Source organism: Leptidea sinapis, chromosome 23 (assembly GCF_905404315.1).
Source record: "Leptidea sinapis chromosome 23, ilLepSina1.1, whole genome shotgun sequence".
In the NCBI taxonomy this organism is placed as follows: Eukaryota; Metazoa; Arthropoda; class Insecta; order Lepidoptera; family Pieridae; genus Leptidea; species Leptidea sinapis.
The window spans coordinates 6,202,618-6,218,609 of NC_066287.1; the positions used below are offsets into that span (position 1 = coordinate 6,202,618).

General features: G+C 34.5%; 1 protein-coding gene across 1 annotated transcript; it reads left to right on the top strand.

Annotated features, from left to right (window-relative positions):
* Nucleotides 1-452: 452 nt before the first annotated feature.
* LOC126971459 (uncharacterized) lies at nt 453-10,865 on the top strand. The gene is made up of 5 exons (XM_050817784.1): nt 453-588; nt 1,645-1,780; nt 4,427-4,579; nt 6,822-6,973; nt 10,635-10,865. Exons 1-5 carry the CDS (start codon nt 506-508, stop codon nt 10,834-10,836), a joined length of 726 nt encoding a protein of 241 aa, XP_050673741.1. The 5' UTR covers nt 453-505; the 3' UTR covers nt 10,837-10,865.
* Nucleotides 10,866-15,992: the final 5,127 nt, after the last annotated feature.

Genomic DNA, 15,992 nt, shown 5'->3' on the forward strand with positions numbered 1-15,992 from the left:
GGGGTGGAATAAGGATTGTCTCACGTTAAAACAGATACCCCTGTAACCATACTCGTGAGTTGACGACACATTATCTAACTCACGTTTGCTAATAACCAACACATCGGTGCCCTCAAAAAACGTTTTAATAGAATAAGTCGAATTGGTTGTGGAATATTGGAGCCCGAAGATGATTTGAGAAGTGTATGCGACAAAGGTTAGTATTTGAATGGAAAAATGTTCAATGATTTCTTTATCGCGGTTGAAGGATGTAATAACTCTATCTGAATATAAGATCTTCATTCAGTATTGCTTATTAGATTAAGCAAATGATTTAATTATTAATTAACTGATTAATAAATTGTAAAGACCAATCGAAATAACAATCATGTTTATTATCTGGATTATCGATCAAAATTAGTTTTTATAAACAACAGCGGCAACTGATAATATTATTTTATCGTTTTCTATAAATCAAAATTATTGTATTAATTGTCGTAAGTTGTTAGTAGTTTGCAAGGCAATCATGAAGGGTACCAAGAGTATAGCTCTTCTATTTGTGGCCCTTTTGGTCGCAGCTGAAGCCAATATTTCAAAATATACTCCAGTGTAAGTACCATAATACAAATATTATACTTTTTACATTTTTATGCAATAAGAATGTTTTTTTTATCGAATTGGAGCCATATGATACTGTTATTATTACTACCTACTTCTTGAATTGAAATTTTCATTAAGTAATGAAATGAGAGGCAATTCCTGGTCATCCACTTATTGAGTAAGAATTGTAAGTGGGTATTTTATAAGATGAACAAAGTGTTTACTTTGTGTTCGAATATTTTTTACAGGCTCAATGCTGCAACGCTCACTTTTAGAAGCAACAGTAGAATGTGTATGTGTAAAGCAACATCACTGGGAGGGTCCTTTGCACAGGAAGCCGGCTAGATTATGGTTACCACAACGGCGCCTATTTTGTGCCGTGAAGCAGTAATGTGTAAACATTACTGTGTTACGGTCTGAAGGGCGCCGTGGCTAGTGAAATTACTGGGCAAATGAGACTTTACAACTTATGCCTCAAGGTGTCGAGCGCAGTTGTAGTGCCGCTCAGAATTTATGGGTTTTTCAATAATCCTGCGGCACTGCAGTGTAATGCGCAGGGCGTATCAATAACCATCAGCTGAACGTCCTGCTCGTCTTGTCCCTTGTTTTCGTAAAAAAACAGCTGGACAGGTCTTTCAGGCATCGGCAGTATGAATGCACTGGATGTTATTTCCCTGATTTTCCAGCTACTGCATTTCATTCAACTTGACTATTTACTCTTGTTATATCTGAGCATTGTATATAATAACACCGTCAGCCGACGTCGAGTGGTCCTCACAACTGAGAAGTTGTAATAAGTTAGTCATCTCTGAATTCATTTTTGATCACGCTGTCGTGATGAATTCCTAGAAATATTCGGAGCCCAGATAGTTTGGATTTTTCAGGAACATTATTATGATGTCATTGATATTTTAGATGTCAAGGATATTTGCTAGTAAGTTCGGCAATGAATGGATCAAAAACATTCCCTGGTGACACCTGTGGGCCTTATTTTATCGCTATAGCACGATCTCTCCATATTAAAATATTTTCTACTTCTATAATTATTATTATTATTGACTGCAGTGCTAGATGGAGTCTCGGAGAAACCGCTACAGTGAACGACTATGTTGACAATACAATCAGCTCCCTTATACCGTTCATACAGGAAAATGGATTGGATCCTATGGCATTGCCAGACATTGTTGAAGGATTTTCAGTCGTAAGTGATACACAATGAATATATTTTTATGTTAAAATAGCCTTACGAACAAAGTGCCTGCCTTAGCCCGGAGTTAGAGAGATATTGTCTTTCGGCGCCCTTTCATCGATACTTACATCGATATCGATAAATGTTATTGCTGTTGTGAAAAAGAAGCGTCGCTAGATTTAATTATTATTTATTGTTTTGAAATCAATATTCATTTTCATAAGAGATATTCACTCCCCGCGCCTTTTATTATTACTGCCATCCGCATACATCTGTAGTATGTAGGCTCTTTGTGTGGAAAGTTTTTACATCAGTCAGTTTTGTGCTTTTCTTATCCAAACTGAAAACACCAGAAATTTCATTCCTAAGTTTAGTTGTTATTTAATTGAAGTTATTGCATTGCTTGATTCATCTGTCAAAGAAATTAATGTACATGTTACATAACATAGAGCCGGCACCACGGAAAAATTTGATACCAATTCGAAATTTATTACCAAAATGGAAATTTTATATTTATTTTCATGAATCATTTAATTGAGTGCTCAGTATTGCCGCTTGATAGTTGAAATACGTATAAATTGTTCCTATAAGACGTGTTCTAACTGTTGAAATAAAAAAGAAAATATTATCTAAAAATATTTGCTCTATATTATACTTACGTAAATCTCTGCTCTGTCCATTACTCCAGAGTTTTTGCAACTTGTTCAAAAAGTACTCTACAGTGTTGTTTTGTGTACTAATTTTGAGTAAGGATTTACTGAGCGAAATTGTCATACAATTTGTATCGATGTGTGGGTGTATATTGTTGTAAATTTATTAAGTTAATCCAGCCATATCGGTCGCTTATGTGTATCTGTATATGTACCTATATTTCCTTTTAATTGTGCATTGTACCTACAAAGTATCGTTTTTTTTTAAATAGAGTGTTATATCGCCTTCAAACGTTAAAAATTTGGCAAGTACATTTTGATTTGCTTAAACTTTGTATGCTTACTGTTTTATAAATAAAAAAATAACTATTAATATTACAAATTTTTGATTGAAAAGAGTGGCCGTTGAGTTACTCGTATGTTCTTCTCACGAGCTCAACTTTTTACGAACATAATTATTGTAAATTCAGTAATTTAAAAGAAATATTTGTAGCGAAGATTCAGAAGCGCTTAGTTTAAGCCTAATTGAATAAAGTTTGTAACTTTGAAGTATTTCATTTCGTTTCTCATGGCAATTTGACCATTGAAAGAATAAGCATACAATTTTTACGCATGTCCGTTATGTTCGGAATATTTGTTCCTTTAGAAGAATTCTAAAATTGAAAAGTATTTCAAAATTTACAATATGAGCTATTTGCCAGGTTATAGTTTCATTAAAATCGACCCAGCTGTTAAGCAGATTAGCCAAAATATATACAGACCAAGGAATATTGTAAAATTAAGTTTTGTAGTATATTAATCATGAATGTATGTATTTAGCAGAATGCTGAAATTTTTATTTACTTGAGAATACCTATCTAAAAATAGTCTAACAATAACTATGTTTCAAAGTCAAAAAAATCTTTATTCACTGTAAAACTTTATAAGTTATTTAGTGCAAGTCAGGATGAAGTACAAAAGTTACAAAAGCATTCAAATGAGTATAACAATATTCATTAACAAAATTTAGAACATTAATTCCAACTATCTTTATCATTCAAATAATCTTTCACATTATAATAGGCCTTAGATGTTAATTTATTTTTTACGATGCGTTTAAATTTTTAAATAGGTAATATTTTAATATCATTTGGGAGTCCATCCAAATCCACTTTAAAAGATTTAGCAATTTTACGGAGCTTAGTAGATGGAATTGTTAGTTTATGTTTGTTTCGAGTATTGACACTATGTACCTCACTATTCTTTTTAAATTGGCTAATATGTTTATGAGCGTATAGGAGGTTCTCGTATATGTACTGGCAGTGTACTGTCATAATATTAATTTCACTAAACTTTTCTCTCAATGAATCCCTTGAACGCATTTTATAGACTGCTCGAATTGCTCTTTTCTGCAGTACAAATATCTTTGTCAACACCTGCAGCCCTACCCCACAATAGAATTCCGTAAGACATGACACTATGAAAGTAGCTGAAATATACAAGTCTAGCCGTTTCAACATCTATCAGCTTTATTTTAAATAATAAAGATGTATCGTCAGCAAACAGTATAATATCAACTTTATTTTGAATAAGATATGGTAAATCACTGACGTAAACCAGGAACAAAAAAGGATCCAAGGTTGAGCCCTGTGGTACACCCATTGATATGATAGAGCCAGTTGATCTTTTTCCATTAATGTCTACTCTTTGAATCCAATTATATTACACAAGTACGATTTTATTAAATCTTAAGAAACATCTCTAACCCCATAGTGATAAAATTTTTTTTCATGATGGACAGTCGAATGCCTTGGATAAATCACAAAACACTCCTAACGCATCACATGAATCCTCCCAAGCATCCAAAATATTTCTTTTTAACTCGATACTAGCATCTGAGGTTGAAAGACCTTGAGTAAAAGGATCTTGTTAATTATGCATGAGGTTATTATTGTAAAAATGGTTAATTAATTGCGTTAATATAATTTTTTCGAAAATCTTGCTAAATTGCTGATTGTTTTTCTTTTAGAGAGTGTTGCTTATCACATACAGCGCATGGTTGAAGCTACAGAATGGTAGAATGACTGGCCTTGTCAATGTATCTCGCTCTGGTGACCAAAAAGTGAACTACTTTGCAAAAATGCTGCGCGTTCGAGTCGAACTTGAGTTCACCGATTTAGAGGTAAGTGTAGTACCTATTAGATAGACAGCGTAAGTTTATGACGTACTGATAGGCTATTCAATATGTATGACAGAAAATTTTTTGTGCCTATTTGAAGCACCACTCGCGAGCGTCCAGAGAACTAATTTTGACGTATAATACAAATGGCTGTGAAGGAACGCACAATACTCTGAAGTATTTTTGCATTTTGAATTAATATCGTTCGTTTCCCTTGTTATTTTTTTTAATTTTTTAACAATTTTATTTTTTTTAATAGTTTCCCACCCTCTATCGTTGTTTGCTGAATTTGTCACCACTGGTTTTAGTACCTCGCTGCATGGGCAACAGCGCCAAAATGGCGTTTATCAAACAGGCACAAAACACTTTGACAGCCGCTAGTCTAGTGGTATATATAGTAGAGGCCAGTGTTATTACGTCGTCTAGCAAACCCGACAGACGCTGTTCTGTAAATAGAAAAAAATATGTAGATATTCAGGAATAATGTTGTCTAAAGACATCGGAAATCAATATTTTAGTTAATATCGTATTTGTGTTAACAGCTTTTACATTACTGCTTTATAATTTTTAAAGTATTCAAATGGATATAGTATTTTATCCTTGTGAGATATATATGTATAGATATACTCCATCGCGGTCTTTTCTGTAGACCCATATAATTATGATACACATTTCCACCATAGGCACATTATTTTGTTATATCTCTTAAGGTTTAGAGTTGAGACAGCGATTTCATTGAAAGCTACCAGTAGGTTTATTTTTTTCCGACACCTCCAACAAATATGGTTGATTTATTCAAAGCCACAACCTGAGAGTTGAACAAAGCATACAAGATTTTATCAACGATACGTCACTGGAACGGTTGGCTCAGTTGGAAAGAGCGCTCGCACGCGAGAGGCTGCGGGTTCGAGTCCCGTATCGTTCATAAAATTTTGTTTTCAGTTTTATTTATGTAAATAAACCCAAAAGTGGGGGTTATCACTTTAAAACATAACAAATTGTATAAACAAGTTTCTCTTTCATTATTTTACATAATACTTAATATTTCTTTTTGGAAGTTACGGCCAGTCGAATCTCGTGAGGCTCACGGAGATAATTTTACAAGCATGTTCGCTTGCCATTCGCCGTAATTACATTTCTCTACTTTCACACAACATGGCGTGACGACTCGCGACCACCCACTTCTGACCCAGTCACGCCACTCGCCAGAGTTGGTTGCGTAACTTAAAAAATAGCAGTTATAGTAATACCAACTTATTTGTGAAGTGATAAAAATAGGAACTACGGTCGCCATATTGAAACGTCACTCAAACGTCACTTGACTGTCAGTGTCTAATACTTTCGAGTGTTCCGTGTGATTTATTTTTGATTATTATTTAAATTAAAATGTGTCGACTTACCCGACTTTTGTGTACATTGGAATTAATTAGCAACACTGAAACGACGATGGCGACACCCATCAGTTCATAGATAAGTTGGTAACACTGTACTCATTATTTTATGCTGCCTGAATTCAATAATTTGAACACCTTCAGATGTTCCGATTATACAGACCTTTTTTACAACAACTTAAACATGGCGGAAATAAATAAATAAATACAGATATTAAAGTATATTTTATACTTTTGTTTTATTGTACTCATAGATCATTTATACGTCTAGATAGACTGTGACAGCTGTGAACACGTCGAAAAAAATTGAGGTTGACATTTAACCTCTGTTTTGAGCATGCACGCAAACTAACACAAAGTGGCATACAAATCGCCAGTGTAAGGCGTAGCTTGTCACGCACACTAAAGTAATACACCTGGCCTGTTTTCATCGGTTGTCTAGCAGCAAGACTCTCCTACCATCACTACCATGTTTTTTTAATGAAAATAAGGGACGAGACAAGCAGGAGGTTCAGCTGATGGTAATTGATGCGCCCTGCCCATTATAATGCAGTGCCGCGCAGGATTATTGAAAAACCCCAAAATTTCTGAGCGGCACTACAACTGCGCTCGTCACCTTGAGACATAAGATGTTAAGTCTCATTTGCCCAGTAATTTCACTAGCTACGACGCCCTTCAGACAGTAATGCTTACACATTACTGCTTAACGGCAGAAATAGGCGCCGTTGTGGTACCCATAATCTAGCCGGCATCCTGCCTCCCACTGGTAAAAAGACAATTCCTACAATGTCCTACATAAATGACAATTTTGTTTTCATAACCAGCATGTAATGTTTAAATATTATTTATTACAGTTCAACTACGACTATCTAGTGAAAGTGATGAACATTGGGCCAACAGGTCGCATCGTTGGATCGCTGAGCAGTTTTAAAATTATCGCCGACATTCTAATAGATTTCAACAATGACGAAATACAACTTCAACAATTCTCGCTTACTGATGTTGGGTGAGAAAGTTTTATCATTTTTATTTTTCAGTTGTCTTCTTTTTATTTTTATGGAATAGGAGGACAAACGAGCGTACGGGTCACCTGGTGTTAAGTGATCACCGCCGCCCACATTCTCTTACAACACCAGAGGAATCACAAGAGCGTTGCCGGCCTTTAAGGAAGTAAACGCGCTTTTTTTTTAAAGGTACCCATGTCGTATCGTCCCGGAAACACCGCACAAGGAAGCTCATTCCACAGCGTTGTAGTACGAGGAAGAAAGCTACTTGAAAACCGCACTGTAGAGGACCGCCACACATCCAGATGGTAGTCTTCACAACAGTCTAAAGTAGTATTGTCTAAACAGGATAAGTTTAGATAAACTTGGATAAATAGTTTACAAATCTTTTACCGACTTTTAAAATTTGCCTTCTATGTTTTAAATAATATTTGTGTTATGGTATACTTAGCTTATTTCATGCCGGCTAGATTATGGGTACCACAACGGCGCCTATTTCTGCCGTGAAGCAGTAATGTGTAAGTAAGCATTTCTGTGTATCGGTCCGAAGGGCGCCGTAGCTAGTGAAATTACTGGGCAAATGAGACTTGACATGTTATGTCTGAAGGTGACGAGCGCAATTGTAGTGCCGCTCAGATTCAGATTCAATAATCTTGAGCGGCGCTGCATTGTAATGGGCAGGGCGTATCAACTATCAATTACCATCAGCTGAACGTCTTGCTCGTCTCGTTCCTTATTTCATTAAAAACACGTATAATACAGTATTCGGGATAATAAGTGCCAAAAGAGAAGTGGTTTTGTAAAGTTTTGTTTTTTTTTTATATTTATATATTATGTAACATATAACTAGTCTACCAGTATAGTAGAACATTGCTCAAAAGTATACTAATGGGGATTTTTCTACCGAGAAAATTTTACTTAATTTGGCTATTTGGCCAAATAAGTATTACAAGTATGTACCCATAGGTCCCAAAACACAAAGTTATAGTGTTAATAGACATATTATATAACAATGTTGATGTGTGTATACTCATAACAAAAAATATATAATAGTAGAAGTACAGAAGTCTGACTCTGCAAAATCAATTAAAGAAATAGGGATTCTTGGGGTCACACAATAAGGTGTAATTCAGATCGCAAAGCGCTACCCTTTCCGCATCGGACGTGCCCGCGGGCACTGGTAATTCAAAAAACAATGAGAGCGGCTGTGCCCCGGGGCACTCTTTTACCTCACCCAGTTTTCACCCTTATTAGGTGTACAAGATGGTTTATTTGCCTACGCAGTTATGAACGAGTGAAGTCCCATACACATTTCGATCCGTTACGATTCAAGGCCACCAATATTCGACGACATAGCTTTACGGACATAGCACTTTTGTGTTCACTTGTTCCCGGGCGGCGCAGCGAGATTTTGGCTTTAAATTATAATGAACATATAATGTTCATTACAAAAACATAAAAGGAAATAAATAAAACAAGTAATTAACAATATTTATTTTAAAATATACCTATTTTTACACTTATTGTCGAATGATAAAAACTGTGTGAAATAAAAAAGAAAGACAATATGAATAATTTATACATGGTCTTATAGCTTATTTCAATAGCTTTCAGTGACAGTCACTCAAATCACCCTAGTTATAAGCATTTTATAACTACACGTAAAATAATACGCACGGGGAAAGCGCTGCGCGAACGCCGAACACTTGCCGATCTAAAGTGTATATCGAGCGGCGGAGCGCGCCGATCCGGAAAGGCTACTAACCTATATTTTTATTCACCTACAAATTGCCTCTCTTTCTATCGCGCGACTTACCTCTTCTGACGAAATTAGGGTTGACTTCCTTACCTAAAAGTGTACCTACCTACGATTCGATGGGTGACACACGGGCCTACACGGGGGGTGAGACATGCCTACTCATACGAAGTCAAAACCTATTTATTGTTTTCACTCAAAAGAGCATTTATATAGTTATTTAGAATTAAGGAAGAATAGATCTTTAATGAAAAATACTTGTCGTAGCAGGTCTTCAATTTAAATGATGTCTGTAGACTGTAAAGCCGTAAAGGGTCCGCTGCGCCAATTTTTTAACAAAACATGTTAAAAAACTATTTTAGGTACTAAACAGTCCGTCCGCTGCATCTGTTTTTGTTTGATTTCAAAAATAAGTTCCGGTTAAGAAAACGTGGCTACTATTCTAGTAATAGTAAATTTAAGTTGTCAAAAAAAGAAACAGGAATAGATTCCTAGTCCGACCATACCTGCACTCACATTCGTTCAATATTTAAGAATTAAAAGTTGACGATAGGTTCGGTATGAGTAACTTTTTGCACAGAAAATGACTTTCAAGAGTTATTATCATTTAATATGGTCTCACCGGATATAAGAAAAAAGGATGTGGAGGAATGAGATGTGATGTGTGTCTATGCGCTACCAATATAACAACCCAAAGCACCGGTCTTTCTGTATAAAAACAAAGTATAATCTTTATTCCACTACATGACTAATGAATATAATAAATAAATGTTACCTATTTGTCACGGTAAACATGTTAAGATGTTTTATTTAACAAAACTGTTAAGCCACGCTCCTAATCGGTTTATAAAACATGATAATGTGTTAACAAACACGAAAACACGGCCCTTGGACCCGGCTTAAGTCGGTATAACCAAGCTATTAACAGTGAAAGAGACGATATTATTAATGCATGTTAACACAAATGGATTTAAATAAACCTTGATCTTTGGCCAGACGCAGACCGCATTACAAAACATTAAATAACCCATTAAATAGATGTTAGCATAATATGTCGCGTACTTAAGTACCTACTTGCATAATGTAATTAACCACATACCTACGTAAGTACCTAGTTGGTGTAGTAGCTGCCAATGGTTATTTGATTTTTAAACAAACTGTTGTAATATTTCTAGAAATATTTTTCTTTGGTAAACTTACAAACAAATTGTTAGTTAGTACGACAGTTAGTATAATTCGCTCACGAAACAACAAAAAATGGCGCGTGCGCTAGCTCTAATTTTATGTTATTTTAGTTAACCTATGTCGAATGTGAAACATTACCATACCTAGATTTTCTTTGAAATCACAATTCATTTGACCTCATTTATATGCCCAACCAGATCTTTAATGCAATAAATTTTTATTTGAATAATTTCGATTTAGGATTTGAATTTTTAAACAGCATTAGGTCTCAGCATTCTTGCCTCGCACAGCCACTTTGTGGAATCAACTACCGGCAGCGGTCTTCCCGAACAGATACGACTTAGGGACCTTCAAGAAAAAAGCATATTCCCACCTTAAAAGCCGGCAACGCATTTCTTGACACACCTGTTGTTGCGGATGTCCATGGGCGGTTGCCTCACCTCTCCCCATCCCGTGAGCCTCTTGCCCCTCTCATGAGGGGGCAAACGGGCGATTTATATGAATAAAAAGAAAAATTCATTCAAAATTCATCATCATTCATCTTTCTTGTTTCCGGAGCAAGTCTCGATGTAGGAAACCCCGATAGTTATTTTAATCAGTAAATTGCATCGTTATGTTGCTAAGTGAGTGGCTACTATGTCGATCTGATTTCCCTAGAAACCTCGACAGGGACACGTAGATAGATAATAATTGTGATATTGTACGTTGGTTGTTTTTTCCAGACGTCTCCGAGTCGCATTCCGCGGTAACATCCTCACTGACTGGCTCGTCAACCCAGTAATCACGGTGTTCACCACACTCTTCAACGGCGTCATCATGTGGACCGTGCAGCTGACCATTCGCAACGTCGCTCAGGATGCCATCGTCGCTATAAACGCTGCAATTCGTCAAGTTGTCGACCAAATTGAAGCCATCGGCTCTTAAAACGTTTGATAAATAAAGTTATAAATTAATGTCTATATTTTGATTTTACTAGCATTAACTGTCTTAAGTATGAGTGTTTAGACTTGATCTGATCTACGTCATCAGAACAAATACCAAAACAATGCTAATACCCAGCTAGGTACTATATAGCTATATTAAAAAGGGGTCATAGACTAAGACAAAGGGGTCACCACTGCTGGGAGGCTCCTTTACACAGGATGCCGGCTAGATTATGAGTACCACAACGGCACCAATTTCTGCCATGAAGCAGTAATGTGTAAGCGTAACAGTGTTTCGGTCTGAAGGGCGCCGTAACTAGTGAAATTACTGGGCAAATGAGACTTGACAACTTATGTCTCAAGATGACGAGCGCAGATGTAGTGCCGCTCAGAATTTTCAGGGTTTTTCAATAATCTTGAGCGGCACTGCATTGTAATGGGCAGAGCGTATCAATTACCATCAGCTGAACGTCCTGCTCGTCTTGTCCCTTATTTTCATAAAAAAAAAGACTATTCTAAAGGCAAACACCGACGAAGAATAGGACTAGCGTTTGTCGTCAAATTTAAATCAGATAATATTTATAAAAAGTCCAATTTTCATTGAGTAAGTATATTAAAATAAGGAATGATGCTTATTGCTAAGAGACATGTTACTATAAATTACCCAACTATATAAAAAGGTAAATAGACAACTAAGAAAACACCGACGAAGAATAAAAATAATTTGTTTATTATTGTGTTCTCGTTTTTCTTGTTAGTCCACAATTATTTTCAATTATAGTTTTGAGCATTATTAAAATATTGTTTTTTTTGGAAAAGGAAAGCAAACGAGTCACCTGATGTGAAAAGGTGATCGCCGCCCACATTCACCGTCAGCACCAGTGGAATCTCAGGAGTGTTACCAGCCAAAAAAAATGCTTTCAGTTTCTCGTAATATTATGTAAGCCGTTTTTACATATAAAATAAACACATTTCAATCAATAATATTAAAAGTATAGATAGGTTACCCAGACAACATTTGGTGTTTATAAATGATACACTAACGCAAACATGAATAATTTAACATTGCAATAGCACACTACATTACGATTACACGTCAAAGAAGGATAGTAAATGCAATTATCGCAAGCGAAAAAGAGATAAATCTAATTTGCTAATTGCTTGGTATTTGAATAGATAAATACAGAATCATCCATTAGATATGATGTTTTACCGTACACCGTGATTTATGCCTAAAATACGATTCATTCATGAGTTCATATAGTAAAAGTTTTAAAGTAGTAAATAAAGTTCTTGGGATCATGTAATAAAACTGCATTGAAATTAGGTAAGTAAAGTGTCATTGAAATTTATAAAAAAATAATTTAATATTAATTATAGTCCGCATTGATAATATCAATTATTTGTACATAAAATAATGAAAAACATACAGACATAACAAAACAAAACCGAAATTTATTTACAGTAAGGATCCCATTTTGACAATATTACTTACTAACGACGGCTCCCAAAAAGTTTTAAGTTTACAATTATTATTTTTTGTATCTTATATTATTGATGAATGTTTTTTGTTGAGGGTTTATTACAATAAGATAGTAGGAGAAGAATAAAATGATCCATTGTTTCTTCTGCTGTTAGCAAGGGATATACCGAAAGGGACAGTGTTACTGAAAAAAAGTCCTACGTAAGCAAATAGCACTCACTGTCTACGTCCGCTACCTTCCCTAAAACTTGTTTTTGTAGTTTGATAGTTCAGCTACCTATATACGCACTTGTTTATTATTACATTTCGTATTACATTCACTGGAACAACGCTTTTTTTACATCATTTCCTAAAATATACTACCTCGATCATCCCGAAACAGACAGCATCAATATTTCGCCATTTCTGTACGTTAATCTATGTCCGCACTCGAGAATCGAGACACGTTGCCGCATTCGGCTTGATTCGGCTTGGCGGCGATCGGCGATGTCATGGCGTCATATTTATATCGTTAGAGAATTAATGAAATGAAATAAAATGTTATAATTCATGATTTCTTAACTGTGGTATGTAAATCTATGATTTCTTTTTACTTTCGTAATTACTGCATCTTCCCATAACACAAGACTGCATTTTAATGGTGTATATCAAATTGTATGCAATTCTGTCAACAACAAACACGTGCGTACCGTTTTCGTAACGAGAGAGCGACTACGACCAAAGGAACCAATTGACACCATTTAGGCGATTGATTTTCGGCGCTCTAGTGACATATCTACCTCTTTTAATACTATAATATCATTGACTTCAATTTAAATATAATAAATACCCACACAATCATACGATTATAATTATAAAAGAGCTGGTTCTGATTGACAAGTCGTAATCAGTTAGCCGCGCTTGGCATAACTCCTTAACATTTTGAATTCGATTAAAATTCAAATAGGTAATTATTTTTATTCAAAATAGGATTTAAAATCACTTATTGAACGTCAAAAAATAACACTTTTTCCAAAAGGTACGCGTCTGACCTAAAAAGAACGGGCGCATGAATCTCTTTTGTTTTTTTGTGGTTTATCACCATCATTATTTGTTTTGTGGTTTTTATCTTACCGTTGCTTACCTTTTAACTAAAAGTGTCGTATAAATTGTTGGAAACTTTACTGGTGAAAGTGTAAGATTTGTTAATATTTAAGTATCATAATACTTTTTGTTTCCTATACATGAATAAATAAATAAATAAATTATCACATTAGGATCAAATTGAGTCACTTTTCAAAAATTACTGACAGTAATAACGAAAATTATCTGACGAGGTACACCTAAAACCGTATTGCGATTGATTTTATAAAAAGGATCATAAAATTATATTGTAAGGGATTGGGCGCTCGCGTAAGCTAAAATCCCATAAAAAAGTCAACATAGAAAAAGTTAATTAGCGTGGTTATTTATAATGGTAAACAAAATATGTTGTACGGGAGAGTCACGGTAGTTCTCCCAAATTCCTGTCAAAAATACCGCACTACATATTATGACCTATATCTATTTGTCTGTTACGTAAAAGAGGGCTCTTATTCAATTTAAATCAACACTAAAATAAATATAAAAGTATTATTGGGAATTTGACGACCCATATAGTGGTTAGTGAGCTTGCCTACTGAGCTAGATATCCCGGGTTCGAATTCCGGTTGGTGCAATTTGCAAAAATTTATGTGATGAATATAGATGTTTGTTTCCGAGTCATAGATGTTTATTTGTATTTATGAATGTATATGTAAGTATATCGTATTAAAAATATTATTGTCCTACAACCCATAGCACAGGCTTCTGCCTAGTTTGGGGCAAGATGTTTTGTGTAAAAAGTGTGTCAATATGTATGTAAAAAAATTAAATAAAGGCTATAATAATTACCTTGATTATAATAGAGCATATTCTTCAAATGAATACTTATTCTTCTTGGCTTATTAACTCCGCGCGCTAAGCGTTTGAGCCACAAGTTCTTTTTTAAACGAGGAAATTTATTTAACTTCTCAAAACAATCAAAACTATTACGAAATTTTGGATATAATCAGGAAATTATAGATAAGCGTATACAATAAAATTGATGATATAATTTTAAGGGTCGGCAAAGTATACTTTGTTTATTATTAAATACAAATAAGAAGTGTTTAGAGCGACATCTATGTTTTGAGTTTAGAACAACATGTTTCAAATACACTCGAATTGAAATGTAAGGAAATAAAGCTTGGTTTAGAACTTTTGTTCTAAATTCTTAATTCACCTTCCTTCTTTATACTAAGTACTAAGATTGTAGAACCCTGCTTATAGTAATAAAATGGAGGTCTAACCTACATCAAAAATTTTTTTGCCCATAAACCTAGCGGTGGTTTTTCTTGTAATCGAGTATATTGAAAATTCATTTGATATATTCTTATTTTATTGTATTTTGGTTTGAGCTGATGGACTTGTTACCAATGCTCTAAATAAAAAAAGCTAATAAAATGTTTTTGCTGTCATGTAGGGATGGCGATTCTATCCGAAAAAGATCGATTTTTAAATCGATTCAGATCGTAAGCTGATGAATCGATTCACAGAAAAATAAGGTCTATTAAAAAAATTTGCATTTTATTTCTTTATTTGAATTTATAATAAAATATACATACATTTTATGAAATTTAATTCATATATTTTTATACGATAGAGATGTGATATCTCATTGAAATTCAAAATCTACCATCCATTCGAAAAAGTATATCTCAGACCTGAGAAGATCGGGCTCCACAAACTCAGCAAGCTTATTTTTTTTTCAAAAAAAAAAAAAATGGTTACAAAGTAATATCGTACAATTGAAGTTATTATTTAATAGCATGAGGGTGGTCGCTCCAATCTCAATAATGTATCATTATTAAAGTAATTTATGTTATAGTAATCTTTAGCACACAAATGTTTTTTAACAATTCCTTAGAATTTCGCAATACATTTTCTGGGATCTTGTTGTAAAAGCTTATACATCGCCTCACAAAAGACTTACTAACTCAACTAAGCCGAGAGTAGTAGACATTATAATTTTATGTTTGTTCCTGGTGTGAACATTATGGTTATGACAGTTTCTAGCAAATTCACTTCTATGCCTATGTGTATACATAATATTATCAAATATATATTTAGGAGCAACAGCCGAGGTGGTAACTTCTTAAAATTTTGCTTTCGATGATTCTTTAGAACCTAGGGTATCAGGAGCAAATAGCCCTCTTCTGCAGCACATAGATTGTATTAATATCGGCAGCGTTGCCCCATAGCAATAAACCATAGGAAATAACTAAAGTAAACTTGTTGAACTATTGTCTAATCTTTGAGCATACTGCAATCCACGTATGTTGCAGAAATACGTTTGTTCGCAAATCCTTCAATATTGGGGTACCAAGATTTTTAGCAGATTCCACCGATTTTATCACTTCCCAATTTAACAAAATACTTGCATCTACATTTTAGACATTTGGTACGTTAAATTTTATATTATATTTCGTTTTCTTGCTATTTAACATTAAGCTATTACCGCTAAACCAGTACACGATTTCAGATGGAATATCGTTTACTTTGTCATACATAACATGGTTTGTTTTCACTATGAATATCAGTGAAGAGTCGTACGTAAACAATACTACCTAGTTTTT

Coding starts and splice junctions, on each gene's coding strand:
- LOC126971459 (XM_050817784.1), top strand. CDS start 506: ATGAAGGGTACCAAGAGTATAGCTCTTCTATTTGTGGCCCTTTTGGTC. Junction 4,580..6,821: donor TTGAGTTCACCGATTTAGAG/GTAAGTGTAGTA, acceptor TATTTATTACAG/TTCAACTACGACTATCTAGT. Junction 6,974..10,634: donor TTCTCGCTTACTGATGTTGG/GTGAGAAAGTTT, acceptor TGTTTTTTCCAG/ACGTCTCCGAGTCGCATTCC.